The sequence below is a fragment of the Convolutriloba macropyga genome, chromosome 1 (assembly GCF_964194025.1).
Source record: "Convolutriloba macropyga chromosome 1, txConMacr16.3, whole genome shotgun sequence".
NCBI lineage: Eukaryota > Metazoa > Xenacoelomorpha > Acoela > Convolutidae > Convolutriloba > Convolutriloba macropyga.
In genome coordinates this window covers 86,968,611-86,992,063 of record NC_134468.1, presented here as the reverse complement: position 1 = coordinate 86,992,063, position 23,453 = coordinate 86,968,611, and the positions used below count along the sequence as shown (strand labels likewise).

At 35.2% G+C, this 23,453-nt stretch overlaps 1 protein-coding gene across 20 annotated transcripts; it reads left to right on the top strand.

Moving 5' to 3' along the window:
• Window positions 1-5,389: 5,389 nt before the first annotated feature.
• On the top strand, window positions 5,390-21,559 carry LOC142343942 (uncharacterized). Of its 20 annotated transcripts, none has more exons than XM_075395397.1 (11): window positions 5,390-6,500; window positions 6,603-6,929; window positions 7,438-7,476; window positions 9,676-9,738; window positions 11,322-11,471; window positions 11,973-12,122; window positions 15,982-16,029; window positions 16,138-16,185; window positions 16,292-16,339; window positions 19,959-20,183; window positions 20,888-21,559. In XM_075395397.1, the coding sequence occupies exons 1-11, from the start codon at window positions 5,738-5,740 to the stop codon at window positions 21,292-21,294; spliced, it is 2,268 nt and encodes a 755-aa protein (XP_075251512.1). In that variant the 5' UTR covers window positions 5,390-5,737; the 3' UTR covers window positions 21,295-21,559. The 20 variants fall into 20 exon arrangements, with proteins under 20 accessions (XP_075251512.1, XP_075251462.1, XP_075251470.1 ...); XM_075395414.1 differs by having other exon boundaries at window positions 5,392-6,443; XM_075395383.1 differs by having other exon boundaries at window positions 5,393-6,092; window positions 6,156-6,929.
• The last annotated feature ends 1,894 nt before the right edge of the window (window positions 21,560-23,453 follow it).

The following is a 23,453-nucleotide window of genomic DNA, read 5'->3' as shown; positions in this document are numbered from 1 at the left end:
TTGCGGCTTTATAAAAAGATTCACTTTTCATTCGCTTCTGGACTCTAGCTTCGGGCAACTTTTTCTTCATCTAAAATTATTGGCATTGCAGGAAAACTTGAAATTTATGTTTATAATAGCCATAGATTTAACAGGAAGAAACGGTGATAAAATTTCCTTTTTTGCGATTTTTAAATGAAAAACCAGCGTGTTTTTCTGCCTTTTTGTGTCTCGTGATTCGTGAACACGTTCCTTCTGTACTAATTTTAAACTGAAGATACATTAAAAAGAACAAATTGAAAGTAAGTTTTAAGTTCGCGAAAAAATTGAGTTCATTAGGTTGTCGTCCATATTTTTTAAACCAATTTTTGTTGGGTTTTTATGAAACTTTTTTTGAGTAACGCTCTTATTAAATGCGAACATCTTTTTAATCAATAAAGTAGAAACTATTATATGATTCCCTCTCTGAATTAAAATAGCCAAAGTTTCTTTCAACAAAGTTTCGATAATTTAAATTGATTCTACTATAATGGATCAATTTTGAGGACATTTCGCAGCAACCAAAACAATCAAAATTGAAAAAATAAATCTTTGTGAGCTTGAAACGTAATCTGTTATTTGCTGCGTTTTTTTAAGCTTATCAAACTTTAGTGTAATAAAATTATTTGTTGCGACCCTCAATTATTGGTGGTGGTGGTGGGGGGGGGGGGGGACTATATACCTATTTTTTTTTGTTCAGTCAATTTTTGGTGATCGATATATTCATCGTAGAGAGTTGTGTGTGGTATCATGAGAAAGCCCTTTAAGTTTAGAATTGAGAATTAAGAAGATTTGTTCTCAATTTCGTTTTTGTCGAGGATTTATGGAGGTTGAAAGTTTTTGTGAACATATGATGTTTGACGTGATTTTGTTCACTTTTAGCATCATTTTTGCTCAATTTTTTAAATCGAATTTGTATCATTTTGCATGGAATTTTTTTTTCAAAAATATTTTTTCGCTAAAATTTGGAACATGTACTAGACCGTTGATTAAAAAAATGTCTGTTTTTGATCAGTGTTCGAATTGCATTTTTTTGAAAATATATCACAGTTTTTAGTTTTTTTACAGACCGTCATTTTTTAGATCAAGTTTCCATCATTAAGAATTCTCATTCACCTTCATATGAGATCCAACGAAGACCTTTGTTTTCAGGGAATAGCTTATGGTTTTATGGCTTCGACAAACAAAAATGGGTTTCGTAATGGTTAACTGAATGTTTTAGATAAGCCTGTTTTTGGGATTTCTTTAGTACTATGACTGAATCTCATTAAAAGAAAGCGCAACTGGTTTCCTAAGGATAATTAGGTAAAATTAACTGATTATTTGAGTTGACACCAAATGAGTGTAATGAAGAAAATATTTTTTCAAGAAATATTTAGATTTTGAACTTTACTCACTTATTTCTACGAACTTAATGGCGGGTCCCTCAAAATACAGGTCCACTGTTTTTTTCCGGCTCTGATAATAATCAGGTTAGTGGTTTTATGTTCTAACTTCCATCTTTATGACGTTGAAACTACGAGTTCTCATAAAAGTTTCTTATTTTTGGCTGTTTGTTCATAACTTTGGTTCTTTTTTGAAGTTTTTTTCAAATTATCACATCATTAACAGAAATTAAGGTCCAGATTATTCTCAGAAAAAATGAATGAGCAGATACAAAATTATCAGCGAATGCTTTTAATGTCTTTGACACCATCTTCTGACTGTCCTCTATTTGAGTATTTTTCGTTTTTGACTGTTTGTTTTTTTGACGTCGCAGAACTTAATCTGATTATTGATAGTTCTCAGTGGCTTTTGAGTTAAAAATTGTATATACTCACTGCTGAAAACTAATGTTTTTAATGGCTTTGACGCAATGAGTTTTCTTAAAAATGTTACTTTTTTGTGTTTCTTCATAATTCTGATTCCTTTTGAAATCTTGTCATATTACAACAATAATGACATAGCCAGTTGGTGTTACCATAAACAGGCTCAATTGAAGTTACATAATTTTTGAATAGTTTGTTTTAATGACTTTGATGTTTTTCGCGCATTTTTAATTCAATTTCTGGTTTTTGCCGGTACATGATCTTGTTTTGGTCATAAAAAGTATTCTTAATAATGACAGGTTTCATTAGCTTTGTTTTTAAGTTTAATTGAAATTATTCTATGCTATCAAATGAAAGCTAATGGTTATTTTTTTGAATTTTACTGCTGTTCGGAAAATGTAGAATTTTTGTGAACTATGCCTTTTTTTTTTATCTTTTCGTCTACCTGTAAATTAGAGTCATCAAAGGGAGGTCTCAGCCAGTTTCTTGGGATCAAAACTTAACTCCTCGGTGCGTTTTATGTTATAACCGATGTTTGATGACTTGGACACCAGGGGTTTTGACAAAAGATGTGAATGGTCAGAAAATTGTCTTCTAACGTATACCTTTTTAACTTAAGGAAAGGTCCCATTGATTCTTCAGTTTTATTCCAGCCGAAATTAAATATAATTAATAGTTGAATGAATTATATATAATATTCAGTTGTTACTTAAGAATTTAATAGCTTCAATATTTAGTGTTTCCGTAAGCTGGTTCTAAGTTTTTGAGGTTTTCTGCAGTTATTTTGTAGTCCCGTCCCATGACTTAGTCTAATCAGCGATGGGTGCAATTGTTTTGTTAAGGAATTGTATGGAAATCTATCTAGAATTGGTTAGTGTAAAGCAAATGCTTTTTATGACTTTTTGGCTTCAGAAAATTTATTGAATTTTTGATGTTTGCCTTTTTTGTTGTTTTTGTCAACTTGTTTTCTAGTCACAAGGAAAAGTCACTTCTGCTTTCTTGATTTTGATTACTTGAGTTTTTATCTGATGGTATTTTGACTTTGTTACTAAGCGATTTTAAAATTAGATATTGAGTTTTCGTAGTTTGCCTGAAAAAATGTTTGTTTATTGTTTAAATTTTCTTGTCTTCCTACTGGCAGGTTTCAAACAATTCGAACATTTTTTTTCAATTGACAGTTAAGTAGACAGTTGAGTAAGACATTTGGATGAGTGGGTCGAAACATTATGTGCAAACGCACATTACCGAGCCTCCTTGTAGTTGGTTATAGATGAAAGTCAGTCCAAGAGGAGAAATAGTTGGATCAATTATCTTTTTTTCTCATTAAAAAAATCATTATTATTTTGAGAAGAGTTTGGTCAGATACTTTGTTGTTTGTCTAGCAATGCGCAATATTGAGCGCTGCAATGAGATTCCTTCAATTATTTGCAACAACAAAGAAAAGCTTGAAAAAATAGAAAAATTCTTCCTTGACTCCCTAAAATTTACAGTTCGTGTCTTCTTTGTCTTTTTTCCTTTGCTTTTTTTCCTTCGAAACTTCAAGTGTTCCCGTTTTTCAAGGTTTTGAAAAATTTAAAATTTTTATTACATGAATCCAAACTGAACTCGAATAGATATATAATTAACTTTCTTTTTATTTTTCACTATGCGTAAACAAAAAAGACAATTTGACTGGAGAAAAACATGCCACGCATGTAGAAACAATTACTGTAATGCTCTGCTCATTAACGGCATCGTGGCATTCAAGTTGCCTATTTAAGTTAATGATCAGTTGGAATTATATCCTAATGCTGTACTAATGTGCATAAACTAAGCTGGGAATTTTATTCCCTCACGTTTCCCCTTGTTTGGTTTGTGACATTTTTACCATCCTGCGTGTGAACTGTATTTCACTGTATAAAAGATGGCGCTAGTAATCTATGCTCTTGAAAACCATGTGGAGTCCAAATGAGCAATGATGCTTTCAAAATTGGAATATCATCAATGCCTTCATTGTTCTCGCGACTAGGCTTGTTTACTTCTCTCCTTTTAACTGTCTGGTATGCGTTTTTTTAAAATTTATTTTTACTCAATGTATTAAATACAGTCTCTTTTTCTTCACCTGTAGAAACCAGCTAAGCTGACGGCATTATTAAAAAACTACATTGAGATATATTTAAGGAATTGTATGGAAATCTATCTAGAATTGGTTAGTGTAAAGCAAATGCTTTTTATGACTTTTTGGCTTCAGAAAATTTATTGAATTTTTGATGTTTGCCTTTTTTGTTGTTTTTGTCAACTTGTTTTCTAGTCACAAGGAAAAGTCACTTCTGCTTTCTTGATTTTGATTACTTGAGTTTTTATCTGATGGTATTTTGACTTTGTTACTAAGCGATTTTAAAATTAGATATTGAGTTTTCGTAGTTTGCCTGAAAAAATGTTTGTTTATTGTTTAAATTTTCTTGTCTTCCTACTGGCAGGTTTCAAACAATTCGAACATTTTTTTTCAATTGACAGTTAAGTAGACAGTTGAGTAAGACATTTGGATGAGTGGGTCGAAACATTATGTGCAAACGCACATTACCGAGCCTCCTTGTAGTTGGTTATAGATGAAAGTCAGTCCAAGAGGAGAAATAGTTGGATCAATTATCTTTTTTTCTCATTAAAAAAATCATTATTATTTTGAGAAGAGTTTGGTCAGATACTTTGTTGTTTGTCTAGCAATGCGCAATATTGAGCGCTGCAATGAGATTCCTTCAATTATTTGCAACAACAAAGAAAAGCTTGAAAAAATAGAAAAATTCTTCCTTGACTCCCTAAAATTTACAGTTCGTGTCTTCTTTGTCTTTTTTCCTTTGCTTTTTTTCCTTCGAAACTTCAAGTGTTCCCGTTTTTCAAGGTTTTGAAAAATTTAAAATTTTTATTACATGAATCCAAACTGAACTCGAATAGATATATAATTAACTTTCTTTTTCTTTTTCACTATGCGTAAACAAAAAAGACAATTTGACTGGAGAAAAACATGCCACGCATGTAGGAACAATTACTGTAATGCTCTGCTCATTAACGGCATCGTGGCATTCAAGTTGCCTATTTAAGTTAATGATCAGTTGGAATTATATCCTAATGCTGTACTAATGTGCATAAACTAAGCTGGGAATTTTATTCCCTCACGTTTCCCCTTGTTTGGTTTGTGACATTTTTACCATCCTGCGTGTGAACTGTATTTCACTGTATAAAAGATGGCGCTAGTAATCTATGCTCTTGAAAACCATGTGGAGTCCAAATGAGCAATGATGCTTTCAAAATTGGAATATCATCAATGCCTTCATTGTTCTCGCGACTAGGCTTGTTTACTTCTCTCCTTTTAACTGTCTGGTATGCGTTTTTTTAAAATTTATTTTTACTCAATGTATTAAATACAGTCTCTTTTTCTTCACCTGTAGAAACCAGCTAAGCTGACGGCATTATTAAAAAACTACATTGAGATATATTTGAGTTTTGGTTTTGCATGCTAACTTGTTTATTATCATCCGCAAAAGCGTGGCCTGAAAAATTAATAAAACAGCACACATTGGACTGTGCAAATGTTACTTGGTCGGTTGAAAGTACTACACTATAAATCGTGTGCTATGAACGACTAACACCAACTGAGATTAATAATGCAAACATTTTAGAAGCTCTTTTTCAACGCGGAGATAGCTCTCAACTATACCGCATATAAAGTATACTTTTTCAATATTTTGTATACTTTTTGTTTAATTTTATAAGCTTCATCTTATTTTGCATGGTTTCAGTTTAGTTATATGAGCTCGAACGTTTTGTTTTTTGAGCACATTTAAATCTTCGTTTTCGCGCTGGGGCGTCAACGCAATTCAATTTCGGGAAAAAGCGGCGATATCGCAATAAAGTTATCAACACATAGCAACTTAATGATGTATACACCTTTGTCGACTCGACAAAACCCCAATTTGCCCAAATTGCTATCATTACTTCTAGTGCTGCTTACATTGGCCCTTTTGTACCAACATTACAGTAACAAGCAAGTACAGGGCGTGCTAGAGAGAGACATATCAATCAGCCGGCAAAGAGCCAAGCAGGTGGAAAAAGAACTGGACGCGATTCAGAAGGGACTGCAACTGGATCTGAACAAGGAAAAGAGTGAGAATGAAAAGGTGAAGAATGAACTGCAACAGGTCAAGTTCCAAATGGAGTCCATGGCCAATCAGCACAGCCAGAAGGAACGGACATGCCAACAATACTACGAAGAATTAGAGGGATGTCGAAGTGAGAAAGAAAGTTGTATTGAAAATGTTGATAAACTCAGTATAAGTGTATCTCAATGCGTAGGTGAAAAGAATGCCAACATCCAGAGCATCAACAACATGCAACTTCAGGCTGACAAGGCATCCTCTGAGAGACTTCAGATGACGTCACAGATTGAGATGCTGCAGAGCAAGTTGACCCAGAGAGAGACTGAGTTGCAACAGCTCATGCTGAGAGCCCAGGGACAGGGTCAAGGTCAACGAGTGCCCATTGGGGTGGGTCAGCCATTGGCTCAGGGCCAGGGGCAACCTATGATAATTCCCAACCAGTTCAACCAACCTGGAAACCAACCTGGAGCCCAAAACTTTGGAGGTAATCCACAATTGAACCAGCAACAGTTTGCGGCAGGGTTCGCGAACAACCCGAATGGTATGAATAATCAATTGCCTTTCAATAATCCAAATATGCCTCAAAATTATCAGCAGCAATTGGCTCTAAACGGACAAAATCGAAACAATGCTTTGTATTTAGACAAACAACAGCAACAACCAGTCGTCGATAACAATGGAAGGCCGCCAGTTTTCGATCAAAATGCGCAAATACAACCAAAGGTTGAAAATCAGGAACCTGTAATCAACCCACCAGCAGCCGAAATTCCTCGAAAAGCTGAACAAAAGCCAGATATTGACAGTTCCGCGAACGATATTGCCAAAGTTCCTCAAAATTGGAGGGGACAGGAGCTAGTCGTGAACAAAGACGAAAGTGCAGAAGCTGCCAGAGTGCATGGTAATGCGGGTCCAGTACAACAAGATGCTGTTGTTGGTAATAGAGGACTGAACCCTAACGAATTTAATGGAGGTAATTACTAGTCATGTGATTACGCATTTTTCAGATGATTCTCAGAAAGCAATAAATAAATGAGCTCGTAGCGGTACGCTTTTTATTAAGATGTATGATGTCAGGCTAAGAGTGTTTGTTCTGTCATTGCTTCCTAAAACAGGGTTTTACTTTCAAGGTCTATCTTGAAAGGTGTAAATAATTAAATGAGTATTGAGATCTGCCCCCTCCCCTCTGTCTAGTGTGAAAAATTTCTTGTTCGTAAGGTTTTCTGAAAAGCAAATGTGCGTTATTCTATCCATTACAAATTGAGAGTATAGCCTTTAAATGATGAAAAAAAAAAACGAAATGATAAGAAACAGATCGGAGGGTTTTAATTGAATCTATGGAAGCAAATGACAGATCAAATTATTAAATTGTCAAGTTTTTGTAAGTTGTTCACGGTTGTGGGGTACTTGTTTATAGAATTGTTGTGGTTTCTCTGCTTTCTTCTCACTGCAGACGTTTTGTAATTTAGTATGCTATTTAGATGCTAAAAAAGCTCCACTGAAATTATATGAGAGAAAAGGTAAGATCGTGACTGTTTGTTTCTGAACCTGTTTTGAATTCTGATCTTTTTCACTTTGGGGTAAATGGGATACCTAAAATGACCCCAGCGACCTGTACTGTATATCTTAAGAATTAATTTTACTTACAATAATCCGGCTATTTTTTGTTCCGACCCCACTTGTGTAGGGGGGGGGGGGAGTAGTAACTATATACTCAAATGGGTTTTTTTGTTCAGACAATTTTGGCCGATCGATAGCTCGTCCAGCGTAGAATTCAAAATTGAAAACATTTTTTAATAGCCGCACAGCGATAGCTGGGGCTATTATTGGCCTTCTCTTGGTTTTTACAATTCAAAGAATTTGAAGTGTATTGGGGCGCTGTCTTTTTTTTTAAGATCTGTTCACACATTTTCATGATTTTTGAAGTCAAATTGGAGTAGTGATTTTGGTCACGCCGAAACAGGAAATGGAGCAAAAAAGCGAGTGGCTTTGCGGCGTGAATATTTTTTGCTCTAATTTTAAAGTAGAGTGAGAAAACCGTGTTTGAACAAAAATTCGCTTTCTCGCTAGTGGTTTTTTGTTCACATGCGGCAATTTCACTTTGATTTTTACAGTTTTTTCGATTTTTTGGATCGGATTTTTTTTCTAAGTGGTTTTTCCAATCCATTCATAGTCCGTGCTTTTTGTTCATTTGTTCATGTACTTTCAACTGAAGTGCATGTGTGACGTCATTTTTCGCTCTTAGTGGAGCGAGTTTTTTTGTTCTTGCGCGTGATTAAATTTTTGGTCACACTTGACTTACCTCACTCTCAAAAATGACTTCCTCACTTTGAAATAGACTTTTATTTACTTTAATTCAAAGAGATAAGTTCAAATGGGTGTGTGTCACTCTAAATGAAGGTTATTTCAGATCAGCTAATAGAGGCAACAATATCTTACAGATTTTTAATCAAAATATAACAGATCAGCCTTCAATGAAAAGACGAATTTTTTTGGTCTGTCTTTTTTACTGTTTTTTTAGACTGCCGATCTACAAATCTATTGCGGCTATTTTCTGGCAATCTGCCAGCTATGTTACTGTTTTTTGAGACTGCAGATCTACGAAGCTATTGCGGCTATTTTCTGTTAATCTGCCAGCTATGTTTTTAATTTCATTTTTTTGAGGAGTTATCGAAGATTGAAGTTTTGTGTGAACACGGGACATTTGGCATGATTTTGTTCACTTTTAATTTAATTTTTCTTCAAATTAAGATTTTTCTATAAAAATATTAATTCAAAATGGTATTTCCGGGCAAAAAATGAATCAAATTTGTGTTTTGATAGACCAAAGGCGATAAAAAACTAGTTGGGAAGTTTACTATAAAAAAAAATCGAGCTCTATTTGGGAGCTGTTTTTTTTTAGAAAATGTTCCATATTTTTTTGTTTATTTTTTAAGTTACCTAGAGACTAGTCACTTTTCATATCGAGGTTCCGTTAATGACAAATCTCATACCCATTATCGTATAAGATACAGAAAAGTTGAAAGTTCTTTAAAACTGATAACAGTTATAAGAAAGCACCGATTATTTGCTGTGAAATTAATGAATCTTATTTGGTTTGACTGACTATACATTTACTATGACTTATTTCAACTGGAACTTTTGTCTGCAATATTTGGGTCTGAATTGACTGTTTTTTAAGTGAGAGCTGTTCATAACGACTAATCGATTTGAACAAATTTTGGGGTCGTTATTGCTGTCTGGAAGTGAATCACATGTTAGTCGCGGGGATAGAAGTTTCCATCTACTTATCATTCGTACATTTAACTGAAACTGCTATGACGGAGCTTTATACGGTTAATTGTGGCGCTTTTCTTATTCAACATGAGTTATTTTTACGTTTCATGCCTAGGGTTTTTAGGAAAATATATCACAAGTTTGCTCCTTATGCTCTTATTTGTAAGACAGGCGACCATTCATTCATTAGCCAAATTATCATATATTATTTAACTATTAATCGATATCAACTCTACTTTTCGCTGGAGAACCCACAACTTTTTTTATTTCTTCACAAATTGAGTTGTAATAATTTTATACTTTAACTTGTTAAAATGGTATCTACTGATGTGTTGGCTTAACGCTTGGAAATTGTTCTCCAAAATTTTTTTAACCATATATTGATAAAATTTCCCTTAAGAAGTTGTGTTGCACATCCTCATCTGGACTTGTTTTTGCTTTAGCATTCTCAACTATACTACCCAGAATATTGACAACTAGAAGTGAATTCAGTGAAACTAGTCAAGGTACCTATTACTACCCCATCGTGTTCCCCTTCAATTCATTTTTTTCACTTTTTGTTCGTTTCACAACCCTTATAGTCTCGAAAATGCTGCTATGTGCTGTTCATCAGGCAACTATTATTAGTTAAATTTTGTCAAACAAATGGACCTATTACATGTCCCTTCTGTATAACGCGCCCTGGAATACTGAATGGGCAAATGTTTCAAAGTTTGCGGCGCGACAGAATTCAAATGTCCAAAATTAAGGCATGCAGAAAGACAAACGGAATGGAGCTATAGACTGTAGACTCCATGAAGTTGCAACGCAAGTGAACGTCCGAAAACGTTCAAATGGACATCCATTTGGTCATTTTGATGTCAGTTTTTCGTCATTAAGTTTGATTTTATTAGATTTTTCTCTGCATGCATTAATTAAGTTTGAACTTTGACCATTCAACTGTTCGGATGCTTTTGAAACGTTCGTTTGAGGCAATTTATAAAGGCAAAAAAACGTTTCATGCTTCATTAATTGTTCTCAAACAAAGTTAATAGTTAATTGCTCTCAAACGAAGTTTGTAGCAATTATATTAGTCCTGTTGGTCTTTTTTTATGCGATTTTTCGCGTGACCGATTTTTCATCTGACCCATTTGACTTTTCGTCCTAAAAAACGGGATAAACGAGTAGCGCCCTGGGGGCATTAAGTTCTCTTAGAGCCTTTCAGCTCACTAGTCTCCAAGTATGCGATTCACAGAAACTGTTTTGGAGACTTATACTTATGGTGTGAAGGGCGGTTCGTAGAGGTTGACCCCCCTCCCCCATCAGACACCCAGTGCACCCCCATCTGACCCCTGGTGCACCCCCCCCCCCCCCGTGGCTAGCTACTGACAAAGCCAACCGCTCGCCGGTCGTTTGAGAGCAATTCGCTCGACGTTGGTCGGTTATGATTGAACGTGTTGCATGCTTTTCGAACATTTTTTATTATTTCAACTTCTCATGGACGGACGATTTTTTTTCCGAAGACACAACGTTGCAATCAGATAGGTTTTCAACGCCACTGAAAAGGTGCGCTAGTTTAGTTAGTCTCATAACGTCTGGAACGCAAGCGAATGTTCGAAAAACTCCCGATATGCAAATGAACAACTAAGTGATGATCTCTGCGTGTATTAAATTTGAACTTTGACCTTTGAAACGTTCGATAGCGTTGCAACTTTATGGGACTGACAAGTTTAGCCGAACGAATTTGGTTGAGAAATTTAGCTGAATCTCGCATTAATTGGGTGAGAGCGTTGGAACCAATTTTTTGTAATAGTAATTCATAAGTTCACTCTAAGAAAGCAGCTTTCTATTACCCTATCCCTTTGTTGACGATCATAATTAGTTCTTCCCTTTTAGTCATAACAGAATCGTACATTATTTCTGATGAAATTATGCGAGGATTGTAGTGGGAAATGAACAATAAATTAGATAATATTTCATTAACATTGTATGACCAGAAATGGTCAACCTTAATCCTTGTTGTATCTGCCCAACCCTTTGAACTATCAATACAGTAACAATCTAACCAGGTTTCTTCCAAAAGTGTTCAGCCCATTCCCTCCTGTTTTAGCCAATTCTTCTCAAACAGGTGGTAGGAACGCAACTAAACATGTCATAATATCTCACAAAGATGCCTTGAATTCCAGCAAGATAAACATGACAGCTACAAACAAAGCTGTATTAGCTAGCAACATGACACGCAACGTAACAGCTATTAAAGGTGCAATAATGTTAACTTTTTCCCTTTAAAAAACTTGCCCCTCTACCCTCCGTGAAACAAACAAAATGTGTGCTCTCATCACAGAGACTGAGTGGCCCAAACTAAGTGTTTTGGGCTGGTAATTGATTGATTAGCCTATAGCCTTTACAGTTGTTATATACTATTATGAGGCGTAAAGTTAAAATTGCACATGGTGATAATCAACGGGGGTGGGGGGGGGAGTTCAAGAACTGTTTTCTTTACTCCTCGCCGCATTGCTTCTATATTTGTCAAAATTAGGTGATGGAATTTTGGTTAATTGTCGAGATGAATTAGCAAGACACCGGCAAAATTTTGGTTTCAGAGCACTCTCATTAGAAGAGGAAGTAAGACAAGTCCTCTTTGGTGTTTGAGGAGATTGTGTTAGCATTTTTTAGGTTTCTACTTCCGGGAAATTTGCAAAAATACGGAACGTTTGAAAAATTTATCCAACTTTGTTCAGCTCATTTCTACATGTTTTAGCCAATTCTTCTCAAACAGTTGGTAGGAACGCAACTAAACATGCCATAGCATCTCACAACAAGGCCTTGAATGCAAGCAAAATAAACATAACAGCTACAAACAAAGCTGTATTAGTTAACAACATAACACGGAACTTAGAAGCTATTAAAGGTGCAATGTTTTAGTTTTCTCTTTTAAAAAAATTACCCTTCTCCCCTCTGTGAAGCACAGAAAATTCGTGTTTTGTGTTTTGGACTAGTAACCGATTGATTACCCTATAACCTTTACAGCTGTTTATTATAAGGTCTAAATTAAAAATTTCAAGTGATAATATTCGCTTAATAATCTGGGATAATTCAAGTGATAATAATCTGTAATTTCAAGAGGGGTTGGGCGAATTGATTTCTTTACTCCTCGCCTCATTCGTTCCACACAGTTACAAAATTTTTGCCAGACCTGTTTCCAATTTTTTCGACTTTACTTTTTCGAGGGCGTCTTTTTAAACTCTAGAATTCAGATGCTTAAAAATATAATTCGCTATAAGGTTTCGAAAATCATGCTTGCGACAATTTTTCCCCCGACTTTTGAGCATATTATCATCGTTTTTTAGATCATTTTCTCCGTTTTTAAACTCGTTGTAGAATCTGATCATTTTGCAATAGTATTGCGTACTCGACGGCCAATAGTACTCGATCTCTCCGTAGCTTTTTATTATTTGTTCTTGATTTTTCGAGAATGTTAAGAAAATATAAATAATGAAAATATCTGCTATCGAACTATAAAAATTCAAAGAGTGCAGGGTTATAGATACTGCTTAGTAAGATTAATTTTCTGTGCATTACAAACCTTGATTCCCAATTTAGACACGTTTTCCTCACTTTTAGCAAGCTTTCTATCAAGTCCTCCATGTGAACAATTTCGCTGGCTAAAAATATTTGGATAGCTTTTGCAATCAATAGCGTAGCTTAATCGGACCTATATTTTTTGAGTTTTTTAGGACCGTTTTTGCGAAAAATGAAACTAAGTTTTTGTATTATTTTTGCCGATTTTCAGCATCGATTATACCGTTTTAGTAATTTGTCTTGCTCATTGACTCCATATTTATGGCTCCAAAAAAACTTACTCAAAAAAGCTTAATTTCAAGTCTTTTCAATCAGGACATTTTCAATCATTGAGTAATATCTTTTTTCAACGTGATGAGGGGTTGTTTTACGGCCTCCGGGTACTCTTGCTTTGCGAAATGGTGTTCTTATTTTTTAACAGCTGTATCTGATGTGTGGCTCAATGAGTTTAAGGTTTTATATTGAGGCTGTCTTCTAGGACCCGTTCAGTTGAAAAAATGGAAAGATCACTTCCTAGTTGCGCCCTGATATCTTTCTTGTCTAAGAAATATAGCTATTCAGTTTCTGAGTGCTAAGTTTTTTGTCTCTTCATAGCCATTAATCGATTTGATTGAAGCACGCAACTTTTTTAAAAATATTTTGACTTAAGTCTTGAAAATAATTTGTCTTTTTTTCTTAAAAATGTTATCTGCTAAAATTTATAATAATAATAGCTGTTTTTGATAGGCGCATAGTTGTTTTGAATCACTTTTTAAAAATGCACTGTCTTCTAATTGTTTTTGTAATCTAATGTGATTGGAGTGCTCATGAGGACAATTTTACAGGTGTCCCGCTTTTTCACATCTAATTAACACCCTATACATTTCACCCCAATATATTCACCCCATATCATTTAACCCTCCTCTCAAATAAGTAAAATAATCACTTGGCCATGCATCGTAGGACCCAGTGACCCGTCGGACTTGATATGAAACTATCACAACCGAACATGGAATTAAGTTATCCGCTTAATCATGTTAAAACGTGCCTGTAAGGTCGACTACTAATTGGCAGTGAAATGACAGAGGGATTAAACGATATGGGGGCATATGCGGAGTTAAATCAATAGGAGTGAATAAAATGAACCGATTTTCCGTATCTCGAATTTATTTGAGTCTTGTGGCGCCAATCACGAATTTTTCAGAAGGTTCAGTTTTTATATGAGAAAAACTGAAACGATAGATTTTCCATGACCTATTTTTCGAAATATTTGAAGAAAGTTATCATTTTTGCTACACCTTCCTGAGATATAAAACTTTAGTCTAATGCATAAGTAAGCTGACAAATGAGGATGTGGGAACTGAGCTATAGCTATGCACAGAATAATGCGATCCTCCTGTTTGTTTTTAAACGCAGCAACAGAAAACAACCTTTCATTTTTTTTGTCAATAGCCGCCCTCACCGGCTATAGCGGGCCTGTTTCGCAACTCGAAGAGGATCATTGCTGGAGAGTTTTTTGATCGGTAATTTTGTTCGAGTGTTTTCAAAACAGGATGTGAAATGCGTTAAAACAAAGTGCTCAGGTCAAATTGATTTAGAAACTTGAAGAGCAGAGAGAGGAGTGATTTTCTGTTCATGTCGAAAGAGAACGAGAAAAGTTGTGAAAAAATTTTGTTAAGCGAGGAAAATATTCTAATACTTGCGGCATTTTCAAAGCAGTTTTTTAGTTTACACTCCAACTTTTTAGTTCAAGGTCTTTGTTTAATGTCAACTAGTAAAAATGGGTTTGGAAGCCTTCTTGGCCATCTGAAGCAAATTTTACTATTTTGTCATCATTTTGAACGCTTTTTTAAGTTTTTTCATTCTTTTTTAGATTTTTATGACATTTGTGGAGTTCGGATCAAGTTGGTTGTTCTAGCTGTTTTGAATGCCTTTTGATGTATTTGGTATTACTTTTTAGTTGTTTTTATTTCAGATAATTTAGTAATTTTTAGCAAATTTTTGGCCGATTTCTGTCTGTTTTGAAGTTTTTCTGCCTATTTCTTCTGAATTTGTGCTTCTCCCTATAGTTTTTACTGAAGGCTAGATAGGGCACTTTTCACTGAAATAATAGTTTCTAATTTCCAGGTTTTTTTAGTTCCTTGTTTAATGTTTTTGCCTGCATCTGGTTGGTTGATTTTTTTTAGCACAAGAAGTAATAAGTGTTTTGCTCAGAATAATAGTTCGGAAGTAGCGTTTTGTGGATAATTTTGCAGAGATTTGTATTTTTGACGTTGTCTTTCATTTTTTCCCTTTCCTCACTTTTCTCTATATTGTTGTCCTCTCTTTTTGTTGACCTTCTTGACAATTGGCAGTTATTTAATGATTCAGAACTAATCCTATCGCAATGTTTGTTGTCAATGGTTGTTTTGGAGTCGCAGTTTGTCAAAAAAATTTCATCAGATGCTGCATCAATTTTTGGTGTCAGACTTTCCCACTTTTTTTCCTATTATTGTTTTATAGTGATTAGTATGATCATTTGGGAGGTTATTTATGTCGGTTATGATGGTAAACTCTCTCCATCGGGTCGTTTCCATATTTCTTCAGGTTAGGCGTTTACCTCTGCATATCCTTTGCATATTTTGAGTTTCACTCTTCTCACATTCTGTTCAAAGTGATTTGAGACGACAGTTGCTCTCCAAAGCAATCTAAAATGAACAGAGTCAATAAAGAGAAACGAAATAAAAAATGGAACCGGATAACCGATCAAGCACAGTTTTAGATGCCCGCTTCTTGAACATTGGTCTAATAAGTTGCCATGTCTAATGTTATTTGGTATATACTAATCCTGGATCCTCTTAGATGAATCAATAATGTATTGTTTCGATCCAATCAAATCCGAAACTATGAAATCCCATCAAGATAGCTCGCAGTTTTAAATAATATTTTGTAAACCAATCAAGTTTCCGGCAATGTACTGGTATGTTGAATGTGTTTTACGTAATTTCACTAATTAATAATTCGGCATCGGTACTGAACCTTGAAGACCATGGAAAAGAAAACGGTTCTTAATTTATTTCTAATTAATTGAACCTGCTTGACTTTATTTCATTAACGTGTGTCCCGGGTATCTTCTATACTTTGGCGATAAGTCTTACCCTGAGATTGTTTTGAATTTTTCTAATCCCACTAGAAAGGCTGTATCTAGTTAACACATTTTTACGTTTTAGCTGTTACGGCCCCGCCACACGCTGTGAATGAAACAAATAGTACCAAAGGTATAGAATAATTGTAAATGCAAGCAGTATGTTTGCATCTATATTTTTATGCGAATCTAAATCCAGCAGAGGCCTTAACAGAATTATTACTGAGTTTTTACGTTTTAGCTGTTACGGCCCCACCACATGCTGTGAATGAAACAAATAGTACCAAAGGTATAGAATAATTGTAAATGCAAGCAATATGTTTGCATCTATATTTTTCTGCGAAATATTCCAATAGAGACCTTAACAGAATTATTACCGAATTATTACGTTTTAGCTGTTACGGCCCCGCCACACGCTGTCAATGAAACCAATAGTACCAAAGGTATAGAATAACAGGGAGGTGCCGTAGTGTGCGTTCGCACGTAATGTTCCAACCCCGATCATCCACGTTTTGATTTAATTGTATACCAAATGAGGAAGAGATAAAAATTGTCCGAAAATTCACATATTGTTCAACAAACAAATAAGTCAAAAAATGTTGCTTGATTAGAGAGCCGATGAAACTTGCCATATATGAGCGTATTGAACAAGACAAACATAAAAATCAAATAACAGCAAACATTAATCACGACCAAAACTCGATGTCTATATATATAAAAAAAACTGAATAACAAAAAATGGAATCAGTTAAAACCTGAACTAAACAAGTTAACTTGTAATTCATTAGGTAAGATATGAGTCCTGTCAATGATGAGACTCGGTAACAAGATGATAAAGAAGAGCCAAAAGCGCAAAGTTTAAAAATACGTTTCTTTTTTGAAAAGAAGCAATTTCAAATTTCAAACCAATGAGTATCAACTCGGCTCATTAACAAGGACTTCTTAGAAAGCAATTGAGACCTGTAGGAAGCAATTGACTTTACGAAGCAATTGACCTGACCAAGAAGCAATTTCAAACTTCAAACCAATGAGTATCAACTCGGCTCATTAACAAGGACTTCTTAGGAAGCAATTGAGACCTGCCATCATCCACAGTAGAAAAACTCAGAAATTGACAAAAGTCCAAAATTCACACTTCTCATGAAAATGCATAGTACCAAAGCCAAGAAACCGTTAGTTGAAAATAAGACGCTTCTTAAAGATTGGATTCTGCTTCACTAGAAAGGGGATGCAACCTGCCGTTACAAAGATCAAGCTACAATATTGATTGAAATAAGAAAACTTTTTGCGATGGAACTGTTTCGCAGCCGTTAAAAGGGTAATCTATTCAATGAAATCTTAAAAAATGTTCTTCTGCAAATTCTTTCGATGCCAATTGAAGCTGCCTTTGATGCGATATTTTGAAAATTCAACAAATAACAACCTCAATTATAGGCAAATATCCAAGAAAAGCTAAATGTGAACAGAAATAGGAAAAAATGGCAAACTTCAAAATTTCACTGACATTTTCTTTAAACAAGTATTAGATAATAACTGGAAGCAATGCATAGGTTCACTTGTAGCTCTTAATGAACCCAATTGACTCATTTACAAATAAGAGGAAACCACGAGGCTGCAAAAGAAGAAGGCAAATTGATGGGGGCAAAATTGATGAAGGCAAAAAAATTGAGGGCAAAAGACGGAGGCTGAAAATTGAAGGCAAAACAAAGGAAATCGTTCCATGCTTAGAAAAACAAATTGTTAAAAGCATAAAAACTATGGGCTTTTCTGTGAAGACATATTTAATATCCATTTGGTCTCACTTTGTTGTAAATAGGAGCGGTCATCAATTGGGCTTTGATTTCAAATCATTCGCATCAGTAGTCAACATAAAACACCAAAAAGCGAAAGTATTTTGAAAGACTACCGCGCCCCAATATAATCCCAATAATCATTGGTTGTAAAAATCCAAGATGTGTCCAATTCTTGTCCCGATTTTGCTGCGCGTCCAACAAAAGCATTTATATATTTGATACGTTTGCAAAATGATTTGTTTCAGTAAACCAAAAATAAATGATGCGTTTTGTACACTTATTGTTTTTTTGAAAAACCTCAAATTTTAGTTGCAGATGATTTCTACTGGAAAATGTAGTACAACTAAGCTTTTTTTTAGAAGTTTCAATGATTGTGACCGCGGATGTTAGGTACCTACGTCCGGCATATTAAAAAAAAAGTGGTATGAAAAATGTTTACCAAAAGACTCGGATAAAACCAATCGACAAGGCGCCTCTATCCCTAAAAGTAAAACAAATAAAATTGTTGTAAAGAATTTTGAAATTTGAATAAAAACAACGAAATTGCGACTACTATTCACAAAAGTTTAAACCTCAATAACTACATTTAAAAAATGAAAATCAAAGTAAAATATTCATTCCATATCCTACGCTGGATGGGCTTTCTAATGATACCAGTCTGAACTCTCTACGATGAGAGTTCCTCCCTCTACGATGAGAGTATAACCCATTTGAGTATATAGTTCCTTCCCCACAAATGGGTCGGAACAATTATAAATGCAAGGAGTATGTTTGCATCTGTTTTTTGCTGTGAAAATAAATCCGACAGAGGTCTTCACAAAATTTTTTCTGGCTGAAATATTATTGAGAAGAAAAAATTCAAAATTTAAGCGGACTAATTGGTTTAAAGTTACTAACATTCGAATCTAAAGTATCGCAACTAATTTTTTAAATTGTTTGCTCTGATTGGTTTCTCTTCTTTTGGAATAAAATTCAAGAGCTTATTTCATCAAAATTGAGGTCTAAAGTAAGCCCTGTAGAGTTAAATATAAGATCATTACTTGTTGCAGAGCTGAAACCTATTTTCAGTATGAATAATGGGCTCATTTCTCGATAATTAACTTATAGTTTGTGACTATTATGTAGTAAGCAATCTAGATATCCATAAAACTGCTTTACAATTTATAGAGTAATTTCCAGTGGTCTCCAAGAATAAGCTCCTATGACATTATTCTAAGCCCGTTAGTAATGTTAGTCCACCTGCCCACCCTCTCTAAAGTGATCTACCATTGACCTCTCTTGTTCAAACATGCTACAACAGAGCTCTGCCTGTTGCTCGAGCGCAATATTCTCGACGACGTTATCTGCTTATTTCATTTTAAAGCACCACTAAAGTTATTAATTTATTTTCCTCTAAACAGTTGTCTCAGTTTGAACAAACAATTTCCATTGTAACATTACAATGTGATGAAAGTTAACGGGAGTTTATTCGAACGCATAATTCAGTCCGGTATTCTCATTTTTTTAAAAAAAATGTTCAATTTTTTGGTTATTTAAACTTGGGTACAGTAATATGTAGAAACAGTGAATAGGCCATATTTTATTGCACGCTTGTATTCGTGATTTTATTCTCTACTTCAAAAGAAAACGGTTTGAAATAAGTTGTGCTTGGCGCCATTTTATCTCAAAAATTTAAGAAGGAAAATATGCCAATTGCAATTTTACGAGTTGGATCATTCCGGACCTGATTTGTCGATTTTTCAGCAAAATGTTTTTTGAGTAACATAGTTTCCTTAATCCTTTATCACTCAAATTTTCTTAACATCATTTACTATTCTTTGGCCTTATTTTCTAATATTTGGTTAATGCGGCGGGAGACAAAGGAAATTTAATTTCAATGCTCGCTCCCATAATTTAACATTGTAAAACTGGATGTCACTTTTAGCAGATTTAAAATTGATATCATTCACCAAACGTCTAAGTTAAATACCGGAAACTTGATTGATCCAATTTAGACCCGAAAACGTCTTTAGTAATAAATGAGCAACAACTAGCTATCCAATTTTCCTTTTAAATTTTTTACCCGCTAGTTTGGCTCGCGGATATCGCTGTAAACAAAAAAATATCAGGTTAAAAGTAGCCCGTTTCCCGTTTTTCGGCTAACTTTTCGTCAACTATCTTGTTTGACCGATATGTTTTATGCTTTGGGCGTGCTTAATTTGACTATCATTGAAAATTCAAGCATTTGCAATTTCATTTGTTGTATTTCATCTCTTGTGTTGTATTACAGCTGCCCCCCAAGTAGATCTTAACCCTCCTGTGATGCAGCCTCCCCAACAAGTTGGAGCTCCAGGCGAAGACAAACACGTTCAGAACCCAGCTGAGGTTGATCACGTTCCGGGTGATGGTCAGGGCGCCCTTTTACCCCCTATGGGTCAAGCGGAACGTAAAGCTATGGAAGATAGAATCAACAACGGTGGTGTAGCTCAACAAGATGCCCAACTCTACAAACGAGGTTACGACACAATAAAATTGGAATTAGAATTTGCGGATCTTTTCCGTTTGTGCCCCAGTCTGTTACCCCCCCCCCCCCTCCAATTACAGAGCACTTACCTTTACATAGTAAATCATTATGTCAAAATATGGCACGTGCGTCTAGGGGTGCAAATAATATAAACCCACTAAGCGGGGGGGCACAAACGGAAAAGATCCGAAATAACTTACCTTGTTCAAGTAATTCTCAAGCATTTCGTGGACATTGTTTAGGTCCGCGAGACATAATTGATCTAGATAATAGAAGTGAAAACACGATGAATTTCAGATTTAACGATATGAACATAACAAATTTCAATTTCTTACAAACGGTACTAATTGTAGTCGCGTGTCCTTTTGTGCTAAATTTTACTTGACCTTTTTGAAATTCCGAGTGAGTTTTTCGCCCTTAACTTCTTTTGAGTTTTGCGTGATCTAAATTACTCTTCCATTCACAATTTTAATCAGCTGAACTCATTTCAATTAGCCGCTGTTTCTACTAACTGTCAAATGAAAAGTGCACCGAACAGACCAGAAACACGACAACGATCGAAATGACCAACTTTAAATCATTTTAGGTACCTAAAATGGCCTCTTTTAAATGATCTGAAAATCCCTTAAGTGAACCAACCCCCCCCCCCCATTAAAAAATTTTAAAAGTTGTTTAAGAAATTTATTATTTTTTAGGTGAGCCAAAGCCAGATTTGCTGGAGGAACCAAAAATGAAAGCACCGGAAAATATCGGAAAAGATGATCTCGACTTCCCGATTGGGGCACCCGAAGGCGATCGCAACCTTCCTGAGGAGGAGGAGGACGACGAGGAAGAGGAAGATAGACCAATAGAAGCAAATATCGAAGACCAGAAACCCGACAATGATCGAAATGACCAACTTTTCGACGCTAATGAGGCTGCCCCGGGTGAAAAACGAGATTACAATAAAAACGAAGTTAACAATGAGAAATTTGGCAATGGCCAAGAGCTGAACGTACAAAATGTTGCTCCAAATGAAAAAGATGCGCTAAACAATGATTTCCACGATATCAACGATAAAGATGTTGCCAACATTCCCGATTTTGAGCAAAACAGGAAGTAGTACAAATTGAAAATACTGCGAAGTTCAGCGAAACCTTCTTTAAGTTTGTCAGGTGCCTTTCACAAAGTTTTTTGTTGGGTTTTGCTGAGCTCAAAAGATGGTCCATTGTTCTCCTCTCAATATCTGAAAGCTGTGCTTATGATAAAGTTTACGAGATTTAAACTGTAGCATAACTGAATGGTGTAGTTAATTATTCTGTTGTATTTTAAAGTCAATTACATATCATTCTCGTTAAAACTGATATATTCAAATCTTTGTTACTGAATGCTCTTCCCAAAGTTATCTCAATTTTGGAGAAAGATTTCACATTAAATTGTGTATCAAGTTTTAAACCTGGCTTTCCAAATGTAAGATATTATGTAAAATTTTATGTAAGATCCACACTAACTCTAAAAAAAAGAACTGCAAGATTCTCTGTCAATCTGTTGAGGGTGATCCTCCTATATGAGAGTACACGATACCTGAGCCCACGTTTTTGATTGGGGCTGGGAAAATTATATGGCGGCCCTATTTTTGTTGACGTTAAATTGCTTGAGGGCGTGCGAGACAGACTAACATATTATTTGAAAGCTCTGAGCTTAAACTAAGGAATCATCAAACATTTGTAAAGAAAAGTTCCAAATAGTATTAAGACAAAACATAAACGACTATTCTGGCTAGGGCTATCTCTCATCACTTTTTAATTGCTCTTGAACGAAGTTCATAGCAAATATTGTAAACGTGTGTCTTTTTTAATGCAAAATTTTTGCTTGACAATTTTGATTTTTCGTGTGACTTTTACGCCCTTGACTTTTTGCGTTTCGCGTGATCTAAAATTCTCTCTCAATCACAATTTCAAGCAGCTGAACTCAATTGGCGGCAATTTAATACTCAAAGTTCAATGAAAAGTGCACCGAAACTGGTGTCATTTTTTGCTTTAAATCTTAATAGTGGTATATGTTAACCTCTAATGTGGTTATTTGAAGCCCACTATTGAACTTCCTAGTCCCATTTAGGCTCCTCCTCCCTCCCTCCCTCCCTCCCTCCCACCAGCCCTCCCTCCCTCCAGCCCTCCCTCCCTCCCTCCCCCCCCCCCCCCCCGACTGAAGCAGGCTGCAGTTGATTAGAGCTCCCACTAGCCGTTCGAGAGCAATTCTTCCGAAGTTTAGTCGGTTATGTTTAAAATTTATTCTTCTGTCCTCCTTTTAGCAAGTAATTGAGAATATTGTAAATTTTTTGTTGAAGTTGTTCGCTCAAAGGGTTGTAGCGCGAGATCTCCCCTTAGCGATTAATTGTATTTGGGCGCTGTACATTCTAAGATGAGGTTATGCATTCTGCCCCGGTTGAGATTTTGAAATGAGATAGAGTAGTGATGCCCTGGGGCATACCTATTCACTAGGCAGTTAAACAAATTCTACAGGTCTGTATACTGCAATGTGCCCCAATGTGGACATTGGATTGCTTTCGAACAGTTTATAGTCTGCAATGGTGCATTATATGAACTTATTTTGTAATTGCTCTCGAACGGAGTTTGACGAAATTATTGTAAAAGCGCGTCTTATGCAAAATTTTTGCTTGACAGTTTTTGCGCTTTTTAGAATTTTCTTTGACTTCTTGAGTGGCATTTTCACGCTTGTGTCATTTTCTGAGTGATCTAAGTTGCTCTCATTAAATTTGTTACTAAAATATAAGCAATTGTGAGCGAAAGTGAATGAATCAAAGTCATTTTAGCTTAGTGGCTGAGATGTCAGAATAATATCGTGGAGGACAGAGGTTCGAATCCCTGTGGGGGCGTTTTGTTGCACCCGTTAAGCGTTTGTAAGTTCCACTGTAAATCAAATTGATCCGTTCGAGAGCAATTCATATGACGTTCTCGGTTTATTTTTGAAATTTTTAAGATGTTTAGGTTAATAAAAGGTTGAGTATCATTAATGTTTTTTGGTGAAATTTCAGACGTTAATATTTCTCGCAAAATATGGTCGTGAACTTACTTTTTCAGAAATTTGTCTCCGTTTTTTGGTTTTAGATGTCAAGTAAGCTATCTGTTAAATTGAAGGTGTAGTTATTTTTTTTTAGTACATCATTGATTTTGAAGGCAACAACAGATTAATTTTGAAATAGAGTTATTTGTACTTTATTCAATATGTTTTCTGGGTTTGTTTTCGAAATATTAATTGCTC

Coding starts and splice junctions, on each gene's coding strand:
- LOC142343942 (XM_075395347.1), top strand. CDS start 5,738: ATGATGTATACACCTTTGTCGACTCGACAAAACCCCAATTTGCCCAAA. Junction 6,930..7,437: donor CCCTAACGAATTTAATGGAG/GTAATTACTAGT, acceptor TATGCTATTTAG/ATGCTAAAAAAGCTCCACTG. Junction 12,123..15,981: donor GAACTTAGAAGCTATTAAAG/GTGCAATGTTTT, acceptor TTTACGTTTTAG/CTGTTACGGCCCCGCCACAC.